Raw genomic sequence first — 21,304 nt, forward strand, 5'->3', positions numbered from 1 at the left:
GTGGATCAATACTGTACCTCACATTATCCACTGCTGCATGCTTTTTGAGATACTGTTAAATATAAAACATTGAACTAAGTGTGTCAGAGAGCACAGACAGCTGCAGTATACATGCACTGTATCTGTGTTTAGTCTGGCCTGTGTGTGTGTTTTGACACTGACTGACTGACTGTGCTCGTCTGTGCTGACACAGGTAAGAAGCTCCGCTGTTGGAAGGGACGCAATCCTTTATCTCATCAGTGCTAAAACAGGAAACATTAAACATGAATAGAAACACCTCCTGTATAAGTGTTCCACACATACAGTGTAGGGTTGTTCCATTTCATTTTAATAGCTTTTGGACCGCACCCATTTTGATTTGAACACAACTTTCTATACATATTTTCCCATGGTAGAAGTGGTCAGAAAGTAACTTGGTGGACCTGAATGCCAAAACATTTAGGAGATAGAGGTGGTCAAAGTTGATGCATTTTGCATACCCCACCCTACCATGAGACATCCATGTCTTCATCACTGGAAACAAAGACAGTTGTCAAACTATTTTATAATTTTTGAAAAAATGTTATTTGAATAAGAATTGCCATTTTTTAACCTTTAAAGTCAGTGATCTAAAAACGCGTAAACTCAGATTTGATGTTTTTGCATATGTTTTAGTTTAGACCCTTTTTTATATAATCTACTTTCCGAATGCACTGGAAGTTGATTATCAACGGTGGTTGGCCCGGCGGGACATTTTGTGGTAGTAATTGGATGTAAAAATGTCAATTCAATTTAGCAATTCAGCTGAATTGCAGTGGTCTGTCACCCACCCTGTATTCAAGAGTATGCTCTGTTTCAACCAATTGTGGGCACAACACAAATACCTCAGATTATGTAAAATAGGGTCTAAGATACAAGTTTCAGATAATTGACATTAAAGGATAATTTTAAAAAGTTATTATTCAAAAAATTATAAAATAGTTAGACAACTCTGTTTGTAAGCTTTTAAATGATATCAAACTCAACCGTTTATCTTTTTCAGTGATGCAGACATGTATGTCTCATGGTAGGGTGGGGGTTGCAAAATCTGTCAACTTCGCACACCTCTTTCTCCTAAATGTTTTGGCATTCAGGTCCAAAAAGTAACTTTCTGACCACTTCTACACTGGGCAAATATGTCTAGAAAGTTTCATTAAAATCAAAAGGGGTGCAGTCAAAAAGTGATTGAAATCAAATGGAACAACCCTGTTTTTGTCTTGTCTACAGGCCTGTGAACACAGCTGGATCTTGAAACAAGGTAATGTAATGTTGTATTGACTGAGACAACCAGACCATCTGACGCAGCAACCCTTTGTTTTGTTATATAACCCATCTATTGGCTTTAGAGTATAGACATATTATATCCAGACTGCTCATGGGAGCTATGAGAGATCTCTAATGTGTTCTTATAGGTTTTGTTCCAGACATTGACTAGAGACAGCCATGATATGGCCCAAGGACAACCCTATTACGTCAATACCGTGTCAAGATGAGAGACCACCATCTTTATGATTACTAATGTAGAAATAATAGGTGTGATGTGTGTTAACTGTCAGATAACAATAAATAATTAAAACATTTTTTCCATTGTTTGTTTCTTTGATGATGCTGAGGATTGAGGCAAGGTCAATCCAAGTGGTATAGACCTAGGCTTACTACAGAATTTGCATTTTGCCCTCGACACAATATGCTGGTCTTCAATTCAGTATATGGTTTATTTTAATTGGATTTCTGCCTGAATTTGGGGCATTGTCGAAAAAGTATGTCTAAAAAGAGGATCAATTGACTGATGCCAAAACAACAGAATGTATGGTCCAGGTGCAATAGAGATTTCTACCAGAGGGCGGCAGCAATAATGCATTAATTCAAACGAATTGTCTCAAAGAAGCTCTCGTCTCAGTATAGCCTACTGCCAGGCTGGCAACTGCCACCAACTAGAACCCCAGGAAGCTTTTGGATGCGAGTCCCAAGAGGCAATTTATGCACATTCCAAATAGTTAGAAAACACTTAAAAGTCACACAGATAATCTGTTTCAATTAGTTGAGTAAATTGCAATCACAACAAGCCTAAAGACTCGATCTGACTGATACAGGTAAGATGCAGTGGAGTTAAAAAAAAAAAAATCTACAATTTCTTTAAAAAGAAACCAATCTTGGCGACAGGTCAAACACTGACTAGCCTACCAGGCTATCTCACTTTGACCCCTGCAATATACGAGACTAGGGAGATGCTGAAATGCATATCGATGAATATATTCCATTTGAATTAATTGGGAAGAAGGCTATTCGCCTATTCTGTTGAAATATTTGGCCTAGTAACGGTGCGTCTATTTTCAGGTTAAATCTAGAGGGATTTATAAATAAGGTCACAATCGGACAGCATCGGCATTAGGCTAAATACAATGCAAACTTCAACCATGTAGCAGATTTTGTTCAGGAAGACATGAATTAGAAGGCGTAACCTGGGTAAGTGGGGAAAATAGCTTATTTTGTTTACCTTCTAAAGTGATACATTTATGATGTAGGCTTATCTCGTCCATCAGACACCGCCACCCAGGGGCAGCATGCACCCCAAAAAATCTGAAGAGGCACAAAGTACGTGGGGATGGCTGGAGGGTGGAAGTTGGAGATTTAAAAATGTTCTCAAACACCTGAAACAGATTTTCCCTGGAATCTAGAGCCATAATTATTACGCTTAATTCTATGCCAAAAATATGTTTATTTTTCTGCATATCTAAGCGTACATCTTGAGCTGTCTGTACCCTCCTGACTGGTGGTTATTTTTTTCAAAGAAACTAAATATGTTTCTCTGCATCTCTGCTCAAATCTCGGTAAAAGAGTTAAAGAAATGTGAGTCCTATTCAGTATGTTTAGTAATTGCTTGCTTTTCTGTGCCAGCTAAGATAGCTAAGATAGAATGCCAGCTAAGATAGTTAGACAAGCTAGCAACTCTAACTTTATTGATAGCCTGAAATGGCTACTTGGTAGCTAGTTATGAGGTTGGGAGATTGGGAACCTATCTGGGCTAGCTAAAACCATCTTCAAAAAATGTGTAGGTGGCAAGTAGTGTCACAGAGAAACAACAATTATAATGTATTTTAAATACTTTAAAAAACATTACAGTAGAAATCTGATGGGGCACGGCCACTGAGTCCCTTATGGGCATGAGACCTCTGCCTTCGCCCATGCACAATTAGCCTGGGAACAAGGTTACTGTTTGAGGGGATGGCAGCTTTTGAAGCAGAGGAAGAGGGCATTTGAGCAGGTGCAGTGTACAGTAGGTAGGGGGAGCTGGTTTGATGAGGTGGGATAAAGTTGAATGATTTATCTCCATCCAAGAGGTTAGTGGAGTGCAGCTTCGGGTCTGGTGTTATTGTCAGGTATAGGATGAGGTGGGATGATATGGAAAAGATGCAGGTGTGGCAAAAGCAGGCCACAGCAAGGATGCCCGCTGACAATGCAGACAGGCTTACGGGACAGGCTGACAATGCACATTCATCAATGAATGAGACTGCTCTGTGCTTGGTTAATTATTCCTGAGTAAATAAGTTATCATGGAGGACCCAGGGGCTGGAAAGAACACTCCCTCTATCACTTTCTCCGTGAGAAATATTCTCTGAAAGGCACAGTACCCAATTGTCATAATTGAGTAAAAGTAAAGATACTGTTACCAGCCTCAGACTGAATCTGAAGGTGGCCTCTTTAGTGAGAAAGAGAAACGGACATATTAACTTACACAATATAAGTGCACTTTACCTATAGTAGATGTCCTTATTCACACAATAGAAACACATAGATAAAGATAAATAACTGACGTGTCTGAATATTGCTATACATGTAGAAAATTGATAAAAATGTACATTCAGCTTCAAAACAATTGTGCATCCATGAAATGACCTCCCTCTCTTGCACCCACACTGCCTGCACTAAAGTCCATGCATGGTGCCATTTTACCAACTTGTGAGTACAATTTTACACAGAACCAATAACATGTCAAACAAAAACAAAAAAAGCATAAAAGCATAAAATGAACATACCCTCAATCACGTTCTTCACTTACTCAGTTTGACACAAAAAATATAGCTGTAGTGATAAAGAGAAACGCACACAAAAGTCAAACTTTCTGAGGATTGTTACGCTCGCTTGGCCATAACTTGTTACTTCCCCCACTACCACAGTACAACAGCACCATCTATTGGACTGATAAACTAACTACTGCTAATATATGTAGAAAATAAGTACTATTTAAGTTAATTTTTTTGTGACTTTGTTTTTCAACCCATTACAAAAGAAAATTACTAAAGTAAAAGTGAAAGTCACCCAGTAAAATACTACTTGAGTAAAAGTCTAAAAGTATTTGGTTTAAAATATACTTAAGTATATATACTTAAGCCGTTTTCTTGTTTTTAATTTTTTTTACAGATAGCCAGGGGCATGATCCAATACTCAGACATCATTTACAAATGAAGCATGTGTTTAGTGAGTCCGCCAGATCAGAGGCAGTAGGCATGACCAGGGATGTTCTTTTGATAAGTGTGTAAATTAGATAATTCTCCTGTCCTGCGAAGCATTCAAAATGTAACGAGTACTTTTGGGTGTCAGGAAAAATGTATGGAGTAAAAAGTACATTATTTTCTTTAGAAATGTAGTGAAGTAAAAGTTGTAGTACAGATACCCCAAAAGTCAAGTGCAAATACCACCAAAAAACAACTTAAGTAGTACGCTAAAGTACTTTACATACTGCACACACATTTTATAACACATTTTATAACACTCCAGTCACTCCGGTCACACACACTCTCTCTCAAATAGGCACACACACCTTATTGAAGAGTCCACTGCACCTCCTCTGCCCCTGTATTCTTTTCAACATTGAACATAACATGAGGTTTTTCCGTCCAACCCCTATTCAGACTCGGAAATGGTGGATGCAGACGACACAACAGTGGTAGGCCTGATCACCAACAACGATGAGACCTGGCCGTGACCTGGCCGTGTGGCCTGGCCTGGCCGTGTGGTGCCAGAATAACAACCTATCCCTCAACGTAACCAAGACCAAGGAGATGATTGTGGACTACAGGAAAAGGAGCACCGAGCACTTCCCCATTCTCATCGACAGGGCTGTAGTGGAGCAGGTTGAGAGCTTCAAATTCCTTGGTGTCCACATCAACAACAAACTAGAATGGTCCAAACATACCAAGACAGTCGTGAAGAGGGCACGACAAAGCCTATTCCCCCTCAGGAAAATAAAAAGATTTGGCATGGGTCCTGAGATCCTCAAAAGGTTCTACAGCTGCAACATCGAGAGCATCCTGACCGGTTGCATCACTGCCTGGTACGGCAATTGCTCGGCCTCCGACCGCAAGGCACTTCAGAGGGTAGTGCGCCCGGCCCAGTACGTCACTGGGGCAAAGCTGCCTGCCATCCAGGACCTCTACACCAGGCGGTGTCAGAGGAAGGCCCTGAGAATTGTCAAAGACCCCAGCCACCCCAGTCATAGATTGTTCTCTCTACTATCGAATGGCAAGCGGTACCGGAGTCTAGTCAAGTCTAGGACAAAAAGGCTTCTCAACAGTTTTTACCCCCAAGCCATAAGACTCCTGAACAGGTAACCAAATGGGAACCCGGACTATTTGCATTGTGTGCCCCCCCAGCCCCTCTTTTACGCTGCAGCTACTCTCTGTTTATCTTATATGCATAGTCACTTTAACTATACATTCATGTAAAAATATTACAATGTGATTTTCTGGATTTTTTTTCTAATTTTGTCTGTCATAGTTGAAGGGTACCTATGATTAAAATTACAGGCCTCTCTCATCTTTTTAAGTGGGAGAACTTGCACAATTGGTGGCTGACTAAATACTTTTTTGCCCCACTGTATACACTGGCTCGAAACAGGGTTCATCAGGAAGTGGATAGAGAATGATGTTCCCACTGTGACGATAAGAACTTATCCAAACCAAAAACTGTGGCTAGATGGCAGCATTCGCGCAAAGCTGAAAGAGCGAACCACGGCATTTAACCATGACAAGGTGACTGGGAACATGTACAAACAGACTAGCTGTAACCTCCGTAAGGCAATCAAAGAGGCAAAACGACAGTATAGGGACAAATGGAGTCACAACTCAACGGCTCAGACACGAGACGTATGTGGCAGGGACTCCAGACAATCACGGATTACAAAGGGAAAATCAGACGTTGCAGACACCGATGCCTAGCTCCCGGACGAGCTAAACACCTTTGCCTGTTTCGAAGAAAACAACATTGAGCCGCCAATGTGTGCCCCCGACGCTCATGAGGACTGTGTGGTTTCGTTCTCCGTGGTCAAGGTGAGTGGGTCATTTAAGCGTGTTAACCCCCACAAGGCTGCCGGTCCAGACGGCATCACAAGCTGCGTCCTCAGAGCATGTGCAAATTAGCTGGCTGGATCGTTTACGGACATATTCAATCTCTCCATATCCCAGTCTGTTGTCCCCACTTGCTTAAAGATGCCTACCATTGTTCCTGTGTCCCAGGAAAGTGAAGGTAACTGAACTAAATGACGATCGCTCCATAGTACTCACTTCTGTCATCATGAAGTGCTTTAAGCGGCTACTTACGGACCATATCACCTTCAACTTCTCCGACACCCTAGACCCACTACAATTTGCATATCGACCCTAAAGATCCATGGACGATGCAATCACCATTGCACCTGGACAAGAGAAATACCTATGCAAGAATCCTGTTCATCAACTACAGCTAGGCCTTCAACACCATAGTGCCCTCCAAGCTCATCACTAAGCTCAGGGCCCTGGGTCTGAACCCTTCCCTGTGCAACTGGGTCCAGGACTTCCTGACGGGTCGACCCCAAGTGGTGAAGGTAGGCAACAACTCCTCTGCCACGCTGATCCTCAACACGGGGGCCCCACAGGTGCATGCTCAGCCCCCTCCTGTAACTCCCTGTTCACCCATGAGGGCATGGTTACACACGTCTCCAGCTTAATCATCAAGTTTTCTGACAACACAACATTGGTACCAACAACGATGAGACAGCCTACAGGCAGTAAGTGAAAGTCATGGAGGAGTGGTGCCAGGAAAATAACATCTCCCTCAATGTCAACAAAACTAAGTAGCTTATCGTGGACAGGAGACAGCAGAGAAAGCACACCCTCATCCACATTGACAGGTCGCATTGGAGAGGGTCAAAAGCTTCAAGATCGTCAAGGACCTCTGCCACCCGAGCCACGGCCTGTTTACGCCGCTACCATCTAGAATGCAGAGACAGTACAGGCGCATCAAAGCTGGGACCGAAAGACTGAGAAACAGCTTCTATCTTCAGACCATCAGACCGTCACCACTAACCGGCCTCCGCCCAGTACCCTGCCCTTAACCTTAGTCACTGTTCTAGTCGTCTACCACCCGGTAGTCTACTCTGCACCTTAGAGACTGCTGTCCTATGTACATAGTGTCATTGAACGCTGATCACTTAAATAATGTTTACATACAGTTTTACCTACTTTATACATGTGTACTGTATTCTAGTCATGGCTCATCCCATATAACTACTGCTGTACACACCTTTTCTATTCATATACTGTTGATAATGTCTTTACACGCCATTATATGTACAGAGCATTCTGAAAATATTCAGAACCCTTCACTTTTTCCACATTTTGTTACATTACAGCCTTTTCCTAAAATGGATTAAATTGATTTTTCCCCTCATTAATCTACACACAATACCCCATGATGACGAAGCAAAAAGAGGTTTTTAGAAAATGTTGCAAATGTATAACAAATAATAATAAATGAAATATCACATTTACATAAGTATTCAGGCCATTTACTCAGTACTTTGTTGAAGCATCTTTGGCAGCAATACAGCCTCGAGTCTTCTTGGTAAGAAGCTACAAGCTTGGCACAACTGTATTTGGGGAGTTTCTCACATTCTTCTCTGCAGATCCTCTCAAGCTCTGTCAGGTTGGATGAAGAGCATTGCTGCACAGCTATTTTCAGCTCAAGTCCGGGCTCTGGCTGGGCCACTCAAGGATATTCAGAGACTTGTTCCCGAAGCCACTCCTCTGGGATGCTGCCTAGAAGGCCAGCATCCCGGAGTCGCCTCTTCACTGTTGACGTTGAGATTGGTGTTTTGCGAGTACTATTTAATGAAGCTGCCAGTTGAGGACTTGTGAGGTGTCTGTGTCTCAAACTAGGCACTCTAATGTACTTGTCCTCTTGCTCAGTTGTGCACCGGGGCCTCCCACTCGTCTTTCTATTCTGGTTAGAACTAGTTTGTGCTGTTCTGTGAAGGGGGTAGTACACAGCGTTGTACGAGATCTTCAGTTTCTTGGCAATTTCTCACATGGAATAGCCTTCATTTCTCAGAACAAGAATAGACCGACGAGCTTCAGAAGAAAGTTATTTGTTTCTGGCCATTTTGAGCCTGTAATCGAACCCACAAATGTTGATGCTACTGTTCAACCACTAGGCAGGGTAGTCTAGTGGTTAGAGCGGTTAGAGCGTTGGACTAGTAACCGGAAGGTTGCAAGTTCAAGCTGACAAGGTACAAATCTGTCGTTCTGCCCCTGAACAGGCAGTTAACCCACTGTTCCAAGGCCGTCATTGAAATAAGAATTTGTTCTTAACTGACTTGCCTAGTTAAATACATGTTTAAAAAGTTTAGAAATGTCCTTCTTTTTGAAAGAAAAGCACATTTTTTGTCCATAACATAATAACATAATTTTTTTTTTTTTACCCCCCTTTTTCTCCCCAATTGGTAGTAGTTACTGTCTTCTGAATACGTATATACACTGAGTGTACAGGTCAGACTGACCAGGTAAATCCAGGTTAAAGCTATAATCCCTTATTGATGTCACCTGTTAAATACACTTTAATCAATGTAGATGAAGGGGAAGAGACAGGTAAAAAAATATGTTTAAGCCTTTAGGCAATTGAGACATGGATTGCGTATGTGTGCCATTCAGAGGGTGAATGTGCAAGACAAAATATTTAGGTACCTTTGAACGTGGTTTGGTAGTAGGTGCAAGGCGCACCAGTTTGAGTATGTCAAGAACTCCAGCGCTCCTGGGTTTTTCAGTCTCAACAGTTTCCTGTGTGTATCAAGAATGGTCCTCCACCACCCAAACGACATCCAGCCAACTTGACACAACTGTGGGAAGCATTGGAGTCAACATAGGCCAGCATCCCTGTGGAACGGCTTCGACCCTTGTAGAGTCCATCCCCTGACGAATTGAGTCTGTCCTGAGGGCAAAGGGGTGTGGAACGCAATATTAGGAAGATGTTCCCAATATTTTGTTCACGCAGTGGATTATGTGTGTATTGTGTTTATTTTTTAAATCATGCTAGGCAGTACTGCACTGTTGGAGCTAGAAACACAAGCATTTCGCTGCACCTGTGATAACATTTGCAAATCTGTGTACACACCAATAAACTCTAGGCCATAGTGTGCCGCTGAGCCTCTTTAGACTGGAATGTCCTTCGTTGGTCATCAGTCATATGAGCATATTGGTCCTATGATGGCAAGAGTGCAGTGTAATCAATCATTTGAATTTATGCAAGCAAGTCGATATCAGCACGTGTGGGGGTGGTGATATGGTGAAAGCCCAAAAAAACAAGGCTATTGGTCTGTATGTAAACGTTCATTTGGCTCAACCAAACAGAGGGATCTCTCAAGTCTCTCCATCTCTCTCTCGCTATTTCTCTGTCTCTCGGTCTCTCCGTCTGTCTGTCTGTGTGTGTGTATTTGTTTTTTCGTGCGTGCATGCATGTGCGCGAGGGAGGGGGAGAGAGCTTTCAGTTGCATGAATTTGCGCGCGTGCTCCGTTGCCGGGGAGAGGAAATATGAGAGAGACGTGCTTCCATTTTATTAAGTCACTATGCGATTCAGGAGTCCTATGTCCAACCGTCACTCAGTGACTGAGTGAATGCAGAAATAAACAGACAAGTAATATTGTTGATTATAGTGATTTGGTTTTAAAGTATCCAACGGTATCTGGAGTAGATCCATCCAAAGCGGAGAGAAAAGGCCAGTTCATTCCGTGTGTTGCACAGGTGGGCGCGCTCACCTGTGTCAGAGACAGTAGCCATCCACCTGTCCGCGTCAATCCGGAGCACACTCCCTCCGAAAAGTGACCGAATATCCACTCCTCAACTCAACTCGACCCTTAGTGGTTCCATTTGGCGTGTGACGTATATTTTGACCGTGTCTCATTAGACTACGAAGGGAGGCTTCGCTTGCATGTTCTGTAGTCACGTCGAAGGGAGGGGACGTGGGCGGGGCTCAGGCGCTTCTCATTTCCCTGCGATGGTTATCCGGGCAGCAGGGCTGGAGAGACCGCCAGGGAGCATAGTCGCCAGTCCAGCACCCAGACTCGCCTGGCCAAAGACTGCGCCGCACACTTGCCAGGATTGCCAAACATTCCTGAAAAATATACCTGCTATTTATGGCATGTGGCTTGTAACTTTACTCCTGCTGTACTCTCTCCGGGAAGGTAAGAAACACTGTTTTTATGTATAACCTTAATAAATTAAATCCAGTGAGTGTCTCACTTATTCTATCCTGATCAAAAGTACTGTAATAATTACCAATAATTATAAAGAAACATGGAGATGTAGAAGGAGAACAACTGCATTGATGTAGCCATCATTGGAAGCCATACAATTAGGAGAGATTGGATTTGAAAATGAAGTGTAAATTACTTTGTTTGTCTACCAAATGCATAGGCCTATTGTAAAGATGCATGTAGTGGTGTTTTAGGTGTGAAATATATATATTTTTGTCGATGTGTGGCGGTGTGCACTGGTCGGTGATGCCGCAGATGGTGCTGATAGCACGGTTTGTTTTCGCATTATACCAACGAGAGTTATGAATATGTAAAATGGCTGGATAAGCAGAACGAGGTGGGAGAGGGAGATAAAAACAGGTCTTGAAATGCCTGAATTGTTGACTTTTTTAGTGGTCAAAACTTGAATGGGCACATGTTGTGCAAAGTATTTGTTGAAATCGATTCTTATCATTTTATTTCAGTGTTAGTAAATCATTTTGCTGTGGTTGTTTGGCCTATTGGTGTCGGTTTGTGGGTATGTCTGTGAATGTGTTTTAAGCGCTTGGCTGTGGACACAGGCGCACTATTCTGGAGGTGTGCTGTGGTGATTTTTGGGAGGTGATCTTGAGGAGATTTTTGGCAAGAGTCTGTGTCTGTCAATGAGTAGTTGCCATGTTGAAAAATGAAGTAACAAACCAAAGGCTTCTTATTAGACAAATGATTACACCCAAATTAATTACCCCATAATGAAAATGCAATTACTCTTTACAGAATTTCTTCGTTTATTTTGTGGACATTATGAGTTTAATTTTCGTTTAATGATTTATCTTTATAAAGTGCTTTCTGTTTTTGACGAGGAAAAATCCTCACATTTCAAAGGCTGATTCAATATGGCTGCAAATCCCGAACGAATTACCAAACTGATCTCTCTTGCTATTACAGTGTATTATAATAATCCTGCAAATCTGCGTTGAAAATAACACAGAAACTCAACAGCATCTTAGTGTGTAGTCCTTTGTTTAGCCTGACTGTTTGGAGTTATGTATATGCATATTTATGAGTTATAATTTCATAAATGGCATGGGCCTGGAGGATGGGTAGATATGTTTTTGTTCTTATTATGTCTTGATATATAGGCCTATCTGACATGTCTGTCAATACTGGAAGGGCGAACCCACGATACAAGCTCACATTGGCGCCTACTTGTATTTAGGCTGTTTTGTGTTAATAATTATTTAATTAGGTAATTGGGTGTAAGTACATGTGGACCATTCAAGCATTTGAATGTCTCCCTGAATGCATATCAATTAAAATAATATGAAAAGTCAAGTTAATAAGTAAAGGCACAATGTTCTCATACCAGCATCCAAATGTCTTTTTAAATCTATTTAATTCGATCTTAATTTATTTGACCAAAGAAGACCCCAGATGCGTGGGTGAATATGGACAAGCCCAGGCGTGTTTCCCTCTAATAGCCCACCTGAACCCTGGCTGCTCCCCCCCCCCCCCCCCCCCCTCTCTGTCTCTGTCTCTGTCTCTGTCTCTGTCTCTGTCTCAGTCTGTCTGTGGGAAAGGGGAACTTTCCCACATTGAACTGTGACCATTCATTTGAAGGCAATTGTTATTGTTAAATGGTTCATTTTAATATGTTGCATTTAAACATCAAATTTTTGTTTAATATTTTCCCGTACATACTTGGACCCATTTTACAACGCAAACACATCCAATTCAATGGGCTAGCGAATTACTTACAGCGAGACATGGGTTACATAATTGGTCAATTAGCCTACATAAATGAAAGAAACAAATCAAAGAGACCTTATTTTAGTCCAAATGGCTGTGTAATTAATTAGTATTCATTTTCTATATCTTTAGGTGATGAACAGTCATTACATCTTTAGGCTTAAAACCAATGAAGCTAAATGAAATAGGATATTTTATGACTATTATAGCGCTATATTTCATATTGAAGATGGGAAATAGACAATTTTGTCAATATGGAATTTATTTACCTGACCACCCGTTTGCTATTTTTGACCAAATACAAATTATGATAATCCAACACAGACACACACATTTCAATTATTTATTGCATAGAATGATTAACAATGAATTATGTATTGATTTCAGAAATGCTATAATTGTTGTAAAGCAGTTTGTATTTTCAGTGTAATTTCTAAGGATGTATTGGTCTATTGATTTTTTTTATAATTATGAAATTAAAATAAAATAAATATAATAAAATGGTCCCGTCAATGGCATTTCGAAATTGAGCTTAATTAATCCAAATATATGTGGTTATAAGGCATTCCCTCCCCTGTCATAAGCTCCTAGGCTACTGTCACCCTCTCCCCCTCCATACCCAACCCTCCCTCTCCTGTCCTCGCTCATAGAAAATAGAAACATGCAAAATTGGTCTCTCTCAATTTTAGCCCAAATCCCCAGCTGCCTTCTCCCCTCAGCTGCGCAATTAGCGTTGCGATCTGCCGCATCACCCAATGACAGAGCAGCAAAGCGGGTAACAGGACAGAAGAGTGCCAATATATAATTGCATGGTTTTATTTTTCTAGTCAAATATGCTCATAAATCACTTTTTTAAATATGGAATAATGCTGAAAGAATAAATGCACTGCCTTTATTTGAAACTTCGCCTTGGCTTATGGCCCAGGCTGTAACATAGGCCTAGGCCTACTCACTTCATTTTCTTGTCAAATTGCATTCGTACATTTATAATCAATCACATTTTCGTTTCGGTTATCTGTTGTAAGCTATATACTAATTCTAACACGTTTATTTGGCTCCTTGAATAGCCTAAGCCTGTGCTGTGTGTGTCCTGGGTTCATTAATGAGTCAATATGATTAACCTATTCATAATATGGTGTATATAGTTTGCACTATTGCTTTTGTTATTGTTTTCATTTGAGGCCAAAGAATCCTTCAAACTTTAACCCTTTAAAATCATCCCGCAAACTTTTTCAATGGAGTGCATGGAAAAAATCGATTTCTATGGCATTGGCCGGGGTTGCCCTCTAATGAGGAACTCAGAAATGTACGTTTTACCGCCGTGTAATGGTGATTAAGCCTACCTAACTTTGTAATAGTATTGTGAGATGTGAACGTTACTGCAGCTGGTGTAAGTGGCGCGTTGCAGTGGTGAGACTGGCAGGGCGAGCGCAGCGGATCTCAGCGCGCGGAGCGGAGCCATGGAGCGTTCAGCGATAGGATCTTACACGTCTATCATGGCACATATGCTTTCCTATTCGTCTCAGTCCCCCTGCATCCTCCTGCTCCTCTCTCAACCCGTCGTCACAATGTAGCCTACCCGAATGGGATAAGTTATGTCGATTAAAAATGCATTAGATGATTAGAATGGATAAGGAATGGATAGGCTATGTTTGAAAAAAAGGGATATGAAATATGTCAATTACATGCGTCCTGATGTATGACAGGTGAGGTGTCCAAGCCTTTTAACACCTGGGGTCTTACTGTATTTGGGGAAATGTTTATGTTCTGGCAGGTGGTTGTCGAAGGTATGCTCTCTCTCTCTCTCTCTCTCTCTCTCTCTCTCTCTCTCTCTCTCTCTCTCTCTCTCTCACACACACACACACTCCTCCTTCTACCCCTCATCACTAGGCAGAATTAAAGGCTGGGGGAGGGGTAGTTTTATGCAGACTGCTGGGACTTGTGATCTACAGATTTGATATTCACATTAAGAGAGAAACTGGCTGCTTTGATGTAAGGGGGAGCTGGTCCCAGGGGACTGCTGAAGTAGCACACTTTTTCACTGACGCAGCACGGGCCTGGGGGGTGATGGGGTATATGGTGTACAGAAAGCAGGGGGGCAAAACCCCTGCCTTGATTAGATATAACCCCCAACAACCCACCAGCCCAGCCCTCACATCTTCCCACCCCACACCAACCACCTACTTATGCCAGACCCCTAAGGATTATTCATAAGCTTACACCTACCTCCATCTCTCTGTCTCTTCTTTTAATTTGTATGTGTTTCCCCTCCTACTTGCTCTTATAACACACACACACACACACACACACACACACACACACACACACACACACACACACACACACACACACACACACACACACACACACACACACACACACACACACACACACACACACACACACACACACACACACACACACACACAGACACAGAGAGAGCGAAGTATTCTAATCGCTAGGTTCTAAATGCATACATGTTGGCATACAACATCAGAAGTCTTCCTGTAAGACGCAACAAGATGTGAGCCAGCTAAATAGAGATAGAGATAGATAGATAGATAGAGGGAATAGAGGAGAAGGAGAAGAGCACAGGGAGATGGAGGGAAGGAGAGGAGGAAGTGGAGTTCCAGGCAGTCTGAAAATGATCCTACATCTGTCTCCATGGGAAGAGGTGCTCCATGATGTGTGACAGAGAGCGAAAAGAGGATGGGGGTTGAGACAGAGGGAGCACTGATGTGTATGCACATGAGCAGAGGGTTAAAGAGAGAACGAGGGAGAGAGAGAAAAAGGGGGAAGATGGAGAAGAGGAGAAAGCATTATGCATTTCGTTTGGTTCAGGGACTGCGGGTTTGATGGTGTGTATATGAAAGGGAATGTGGGGGTGTGGGCATTTATTTACCAGCTCATCAGTGTGTGGATTGTGTTTAACACATGATACGATTGTGTGCGTGTGTGTGTGTGGAGTGAGTGTGTGTGTGTGTGTATGTTTGTGCATGCGCATGCGCACACACACCGGAGAGGCGTAGACCAGCTGTATTATGCATAATGAAGTCTTGCATAGGCAATGGCTTCTGCCTCTCCGACATACATATTCATGGCTCGTTCTCAAGCAGGCTGCATAAAATAGTGGCTCAGTGTGTTCTGCGCACACTCACTCCTGCAGCCAGCAAGCCAGGGCTCAGTTCTACCAACACCATTAACAGGCTCCAATGCACTGCAATGAAAACACCTCACAATGAATGAGGGGACATGGATGCGTTTCATTCTACATATTTTCTATTGTTTTTCCTCATTGTGTTTTATTAGGACTGAACTCCCAGTTCTACTGGTGTCCCCAGATATCAGGTCAACACTGAACTCAGATGCTTTGGACTGAATTTGATTGAAAGGGGGTTTGTTGATGTGTTAACATGACATAGTACATTAATGGCTGGCAGTCAATACACAATCAAATGGGATGCTAGAATGTTTTGGCTGAATGATTTGATCCATTCAGACTGACTGTTTTTCTGAGAAGCAGCTCATAATTCCACAAAATGGAGATGGGAAGGCCATTTGAGCCATTAATTAACAACCAGCTCTCACAGTCTCACGTCAGAATTAGACATTCATCCATGGTTATCTAATATCAAATTTCGAAGTTGTTACAAACGTCAAATTTCAAAGTCTTTAAGGTTAAGTTTAGGCATTAACTCAGGTTAGGTTTAGGTATTAATAGGCCTCCCGAGTGGCACAGCGGTCTAAGGCACTGCATCGCAGTGCTTGAAACATCACTACAGACCCGGGTTCGATCCCACGATGTGACCGGGTCTCTCATAGGGAGGCGCACAATTGTCCCAGCGTCATCTGGGTTAGGGGAGGGTTTGCCATGGGAGGCTTTACTTGGTTCATTGCGGTCTAGTGACTCCTTGTGGAGAGCCAGGCGCCTGCAGGCTGACTTTTGGCTGAATGTCAGTTGAACAGTGTTTTCTCCGACACAATGGTGCAGCTGGCTTCCGGGTTAAGCGGGTGGGTGTTAAGAAGCGCGGTTTGGCAGGTCATGTTTCGGAGGATGCATGACTTGACCTTCGCCTCTCCCGAGCCCGTTGGCAGTTGCAGCGATGAGATCCTAAATGAAAAAAGGGAGTAAAATACAACTACAACAAAAAATATACTTAAAAATGAAAAGTTTAGGCAATAACTCTTAAATCTTAAGGTTAGGCATTAACTCTGAAAGGTTAAGGTTTGGGATAGGCATAAATACAAAAATCTCAAAAACTGCCTTGCAACCTTTGGAATCAGTCAGAAAATTACGCCCATTTGCCATCCCCGCCCACAACACTCTAGCAAAATCTAAACCTACTTGAAGGTAATAGTGCTAACTGTTGACCCCAGTGGCCGGTGTCCACATTATCTCCTGGCGTCCTCAGACATGGATGGACGTCGAATACTGAATTGTATCACAGGTGACCTGGCTGTTAATTAATAGTCCGGATGGTTTCTCCTTCCATTGACTTGGATGGAAGTCACTTGCCCCCAGTTCACCCCCTCAAAATACAACCAACACACTGTATTCACACATAGTATGTTGTGTATATATTTTTTTGTCACATGCCAGTGCCACCATGGCAACCCCTCTGTCTCCACCCAGTGTGAGCGTTCCCTAAATTCCGCTTGTGGCATGTTTATGTGGTGTGTGTCTGTTTGTGACAGGCTTTGAGTGGGCTGGTTGACCCCCCCCCTCTCTCACCCACTCCCCACTCGATCCTGCCCAGTACCCCTCTTTTAACCACCCTCACCCCTCCAGCCCCCAGGCCCCTAATCTAAAGAGGGGTGGTCCTACTGCCCAGCCCCCCCCCCCCCAACCTCTCAGCCTGCCTTTCCCCCCTCCACCACTCCACCCCTCCACTTTAGTCCTCTCCCCATTGGGAGATTATAGATATTGTCATCTTTAATATGGGCTTTATGCTCGGGGGCCATTATCAGTAATCTGCAGAGGGGAGGGAGAGGAGGGGGGCATGGCTCGTGCATTGGGGTGGGGGAGCATGTCTGACCTGGATTCTGCAGTCCACCATCAGATGGACGGCTAGAGTTCATATTTACCATCTGTAGCATGCTGCCCTCACTTCACATCTAACATCAATGTTATGTTGAGCCCAGACCATAGAGCCAGGAGTGAGTGCTACTGTTCTTTCAAGGGGACATGACTCGTGGCATTATGAACTAGCCCTTAGGTGGGATTATATAGCCTATGGAAGCATCACTATCCATAGGAGGAGATCTTACTCCAGTGTTAATCTCTAGACTCTGTCTGTGGATCTGATCTTACTCTTGGGTAAATGTATAGAATCTGTCCATAGTGCTGATCCTGTGAGAAAAAGCTTCATAGTTTAATGTGCTGCTATCACCACCATCTGAAATCTTAACCTACAAATGTAACCAACCTGTCTGTCAACAGCACAACGTACACACTAGCATACACAAATTTGCATTAAATTAGCCTAAGTGTTTACTCTAGGGGTACTAGAGAGCCTGGTGCAGATGGTTTGGACAGTAGTGTTGGAGGGGCTGGACAATAGAGAGAGAGTCTAGAGGTAGAGGTGAACCCTCGCAAGGCTGCCGGCCCAGACGGCATCCCAAGCCGCTTCCTGAGAGCATGGGCAGACCAACTGGCTGGAGTGTTTACGGACATATTCAATCTCTCCATCTGCCAGTCTGTTGTCCCTACTTGCTTCAAGATGTCCCCCATTCTTCCTGTACCCAAGAAAGTGAAGGTACAGTAACTGAACTAAATGCCTATCACTCCGTAGCACTCACTTTTGCCATCATGAAGTACTTTGAGAGGCTAGTTAAGGATCATATGACCTCCACCTTACCTGGCACCCTAGACCCACTACAATTTGCATACTGCCCCAACAGATCCACAGATCACTCAATCACCAATGCACTGCATACTGCCCTATCCCATCTGGACAACAGGAATACCTATGTAAGAATGCTGTTCATCAACTACTGTATATCTCAGCCTTCAAAACCATATTGCCCTCCAAGCTCATCACTAAGCTCAAGGCCCTGGGTCTGAACCCCGTCCCTGCGCAACTGGATCCTGGACTTCCGGACGGGTCGACCCCAGGTGATGAAGGTAGGCAACAACACCTCCGCTATGCTGATCCTCAACATGGGCGCGTGCTCAGCCCCCTCCTGTGCTCCCTGTTCACCCATGACTTCGGGGCCACGCACATCTCCAACTCAATGATCAAGTTTGCAGACGACACAGCAGTGTTAGGCCTGATTACCAACAATGACGAGACAGCCTACAGGGAGGAGTTGAGGGCCCTGGCAGAGTGGTACCAGGATAATAACATTTCCCTCAACGTCAACAAATCGAAGGAGCTTGATTGTGAACTTCAGGAGACATAAGAGAGAGCATGCCCCCATCCACATTGTCGGGACTCAGTGGAGAGGGTGAAAAGCTTTAAGGTCCTCGGTGTGCACATCACTGACAACCTGAAATGGTCCATCCACAACCTCAGGAGGCTGAAGAAATTTGTCCTGGCCCCTAAGACCCTCACAAACTTCTACAGATGAACCATTGAGAGGATCTTGTCTGTATCACCACCTGGTACGGCAATTGCACCTTCCGCAACTGCATGGCTCTTCAGAGGGTGGTGTGGTCAGCCCCATGCATTACCGGGGACACATTGCCATCCCTTCAGGACATCTACAGCACCCGGTGTCACAGGAAAGCCAAGAAGATCATCAAGGACCTCAGCCACCCGAGCCACGGGCCTGTTCACCCTGCCACCATCTGGAAGGCGGAGACAGGTGCATCAAGGCTGAGATCGAGAGACTGAAAAACAGCCATCAGACTGTTAAACAGTCACTACTAGCCGACCTCCACCCAGTACCCTGGCCTGGACTTAGTCACTGTTACTAGCCAGCTACCACCCGGTACTCTACCCTGCATCTTAGAGACTGCTGCCCTATGTACAGTGCCTTCAGAAAGTGTTCACACCCCTTGACTTATTCCACATTTTGTTGTGTTACACCCTGAATTCAAAATGGATTAAATCAACAAAAAAAATCTCACACAACTACACATATTACTCCATAATGACAAAAAATGTTAGCAAATGTATTCAAAATGAAATACAGAAATATCTAATTGACATAAGTATTTGCACCCCTGAGTCAATACAGTGATTACAGTTGTTCTTTCTGGGTAAGTCTTTAAGAGCTTTGCACACCTGTATTGTACAATATTTGCACATTATTCTTTAAAATATTCTTCAAGCTCTGTTAAGTTGGTTGTTGATCATTGCTAGACAGCCATTTTCAAGTCTTGCCATAGATTTTCAAGCCGATTTAAGTCAAAACTGTAACTAGGCCACTCAGGAATGTTCAATGTTGTCTTGGTAAGCAACTCCAGTGTATATTTGTCTTTGTTTTAGGTTATTGTCCTGCTGAAAGGTGCATTTGTCTCCCAGTGTCAGACTGAACCAGGTTTTCCTCTAGGATTTTGCCTGTGCTTAGCTCTATTCTGTTTCTTTTTATCCTAAAAAACTCCCTAGTCTTTGCTGATGACAAGCATACCCATAACATGAGGCAGCCACTGCCATGATTGAAAATATGGAGAGTGGTACTCCGTGATGTGTTGTGCTGAAATAGCCCCCAACGTAATACTTTGTATTCAGGACAGTTTTTGCTGTTTTACTTTAATGCCTTTTTGCAAATAGGATGCACACTTTAGAATAGCATGCATCCATTATTCCTTCCTTTAACTCTGCCATTTAGGTTAGTATTGTGTAACTACACAAGCCATTAAACTCTGTAACTTATGGTGAAATCCCTGAGCGGTTTCCATCCTCTCCGGCATCTGAGTTAGTAAGGATGCTTGTATCTTTGTAGTGACTGGGTGTATTGATACACCATCCGAAGTATAATTAATTCACTTCACCATGCTCAAAGGGATATTCAATGTCTGCTTAAATGTTTTTATTTTTACCCATCTACCAATAGGTTCCCTTCTTTGCTAGCCATTGGAAAATCTCCTTGGTCTTTGTGGTTGAATCTGTGTTTAAAATTCACTGCTTGACTGAGGGACCTTACAGATAATTGTATGTGTGGGGTACAGAGATAATGTAGTAACAGATTGAGTCCATGCAACTTATTATGTGACTTGGTAAGCACATTTTATATACTGTATTCTAGTCAATGCTCATCCTATATAACTACGGCTGTACACACCTTTTCTATTCATATACTGTCCATACTGTCTATACACACCATCCTCTTAAAAAATATATATCTCACCTTTATTTAAACAAGGTAGGCTAGTTGAGAACAAGTTCTCATTTACAACTGCGACCTGGCCAAGATAAAGCAAAGCAGTATGACAAAAACAACAACACATAGTTACACATGGGATAACAAACATATAGTCAATAACACAATAGAAAAATCTATGTACAGTGTGTGCAAATGTAGTAAGGTTAGGGAGGTAAGGCAATAAATAGGCCATAGTGGTGAAATAATTTAGCATTATCACTGGAGTGATAGATGTACGGATGATGATGTGCAAGTAGAAATACTAGGGTGCAAAAGAGCAAAAAATAAATAACAATATGGGGCTGAGGTAGTTGGGTGTGCTATTTACTGATAGGCTGTGTACAGGTACAGTGATTGTTAAGCTGCTCTGACAGCTGATGCTTAAAGTTAGTGAGGGAGATATGTCTCCAGCTTCAGAGATTTTTGCAATTCGTTCCAGTCATTGGCAGCAGAGAACTGGAAGGAAAGGCGGTCAAAAGAGGTTTGGGGATGACCAGTGAAATATACCTGCTGGAGTGCGTGCTACGGGTGGGTGTTGCTATGGTGACCAGTGAGCTGAGATAAGGTGGGGCTTTACCTAGCAAAGACTTGTAAATGACCTGGAGCCAGTGGGTTTGGCGACGAATATGTAACGAGGGCCATCCAACGAGAGCATACAGGTCGCAGTGGTGGGTAGTATATGGGGC

General features: G+C 43.0%; 1 protein-coding gene across 3 annotated transcripts in view; it reads left to right on the forward strand.

Moving 5' to 3' along the window:
- The first annotated feature begins 10,338 nt into the window (after positions 1–10,338).
- Positions 10,339–21,304, forward strand: part of LOC109891779 (Down syndrome cell adhesion molecule-like protein 1 homolog) — a 90,359-nt gene continuing 79,393 nt past the window's right edge. For all 3 annotated transcript variants that reach the window (XM_031826545.1, XM_031826546.1, XM_031826547.1), the window contains exon 1: positions 10,339–10,511. In XM_031826545.1, coding sequence (XP_031682405.1) covers positions 10,469–10,511 — 43 coding nt within the window. In that variant the 5' untranslated portion in view covers positions 10,339–10,468. The remainder of the gene's footprint in view (positions 10,512–21,304) is intronic.

This window comes from Oncorhynchus kisutch, linkage group LG6 (genome assembly GCF_002021735.2).
Source record: "Oncorhynchus kisutch isolate 150728-3 linkage group LG6, Okis_V2, whole genome shotgun sequence".
NCBI classification, from domain to species: domain Eukaryota; kingdom Metazoa; phylum Chordata; class Actinopteri; order Salmoniformes; family Salmonidae; genus Oncorhynchus; species Oncorhynchus kisutch.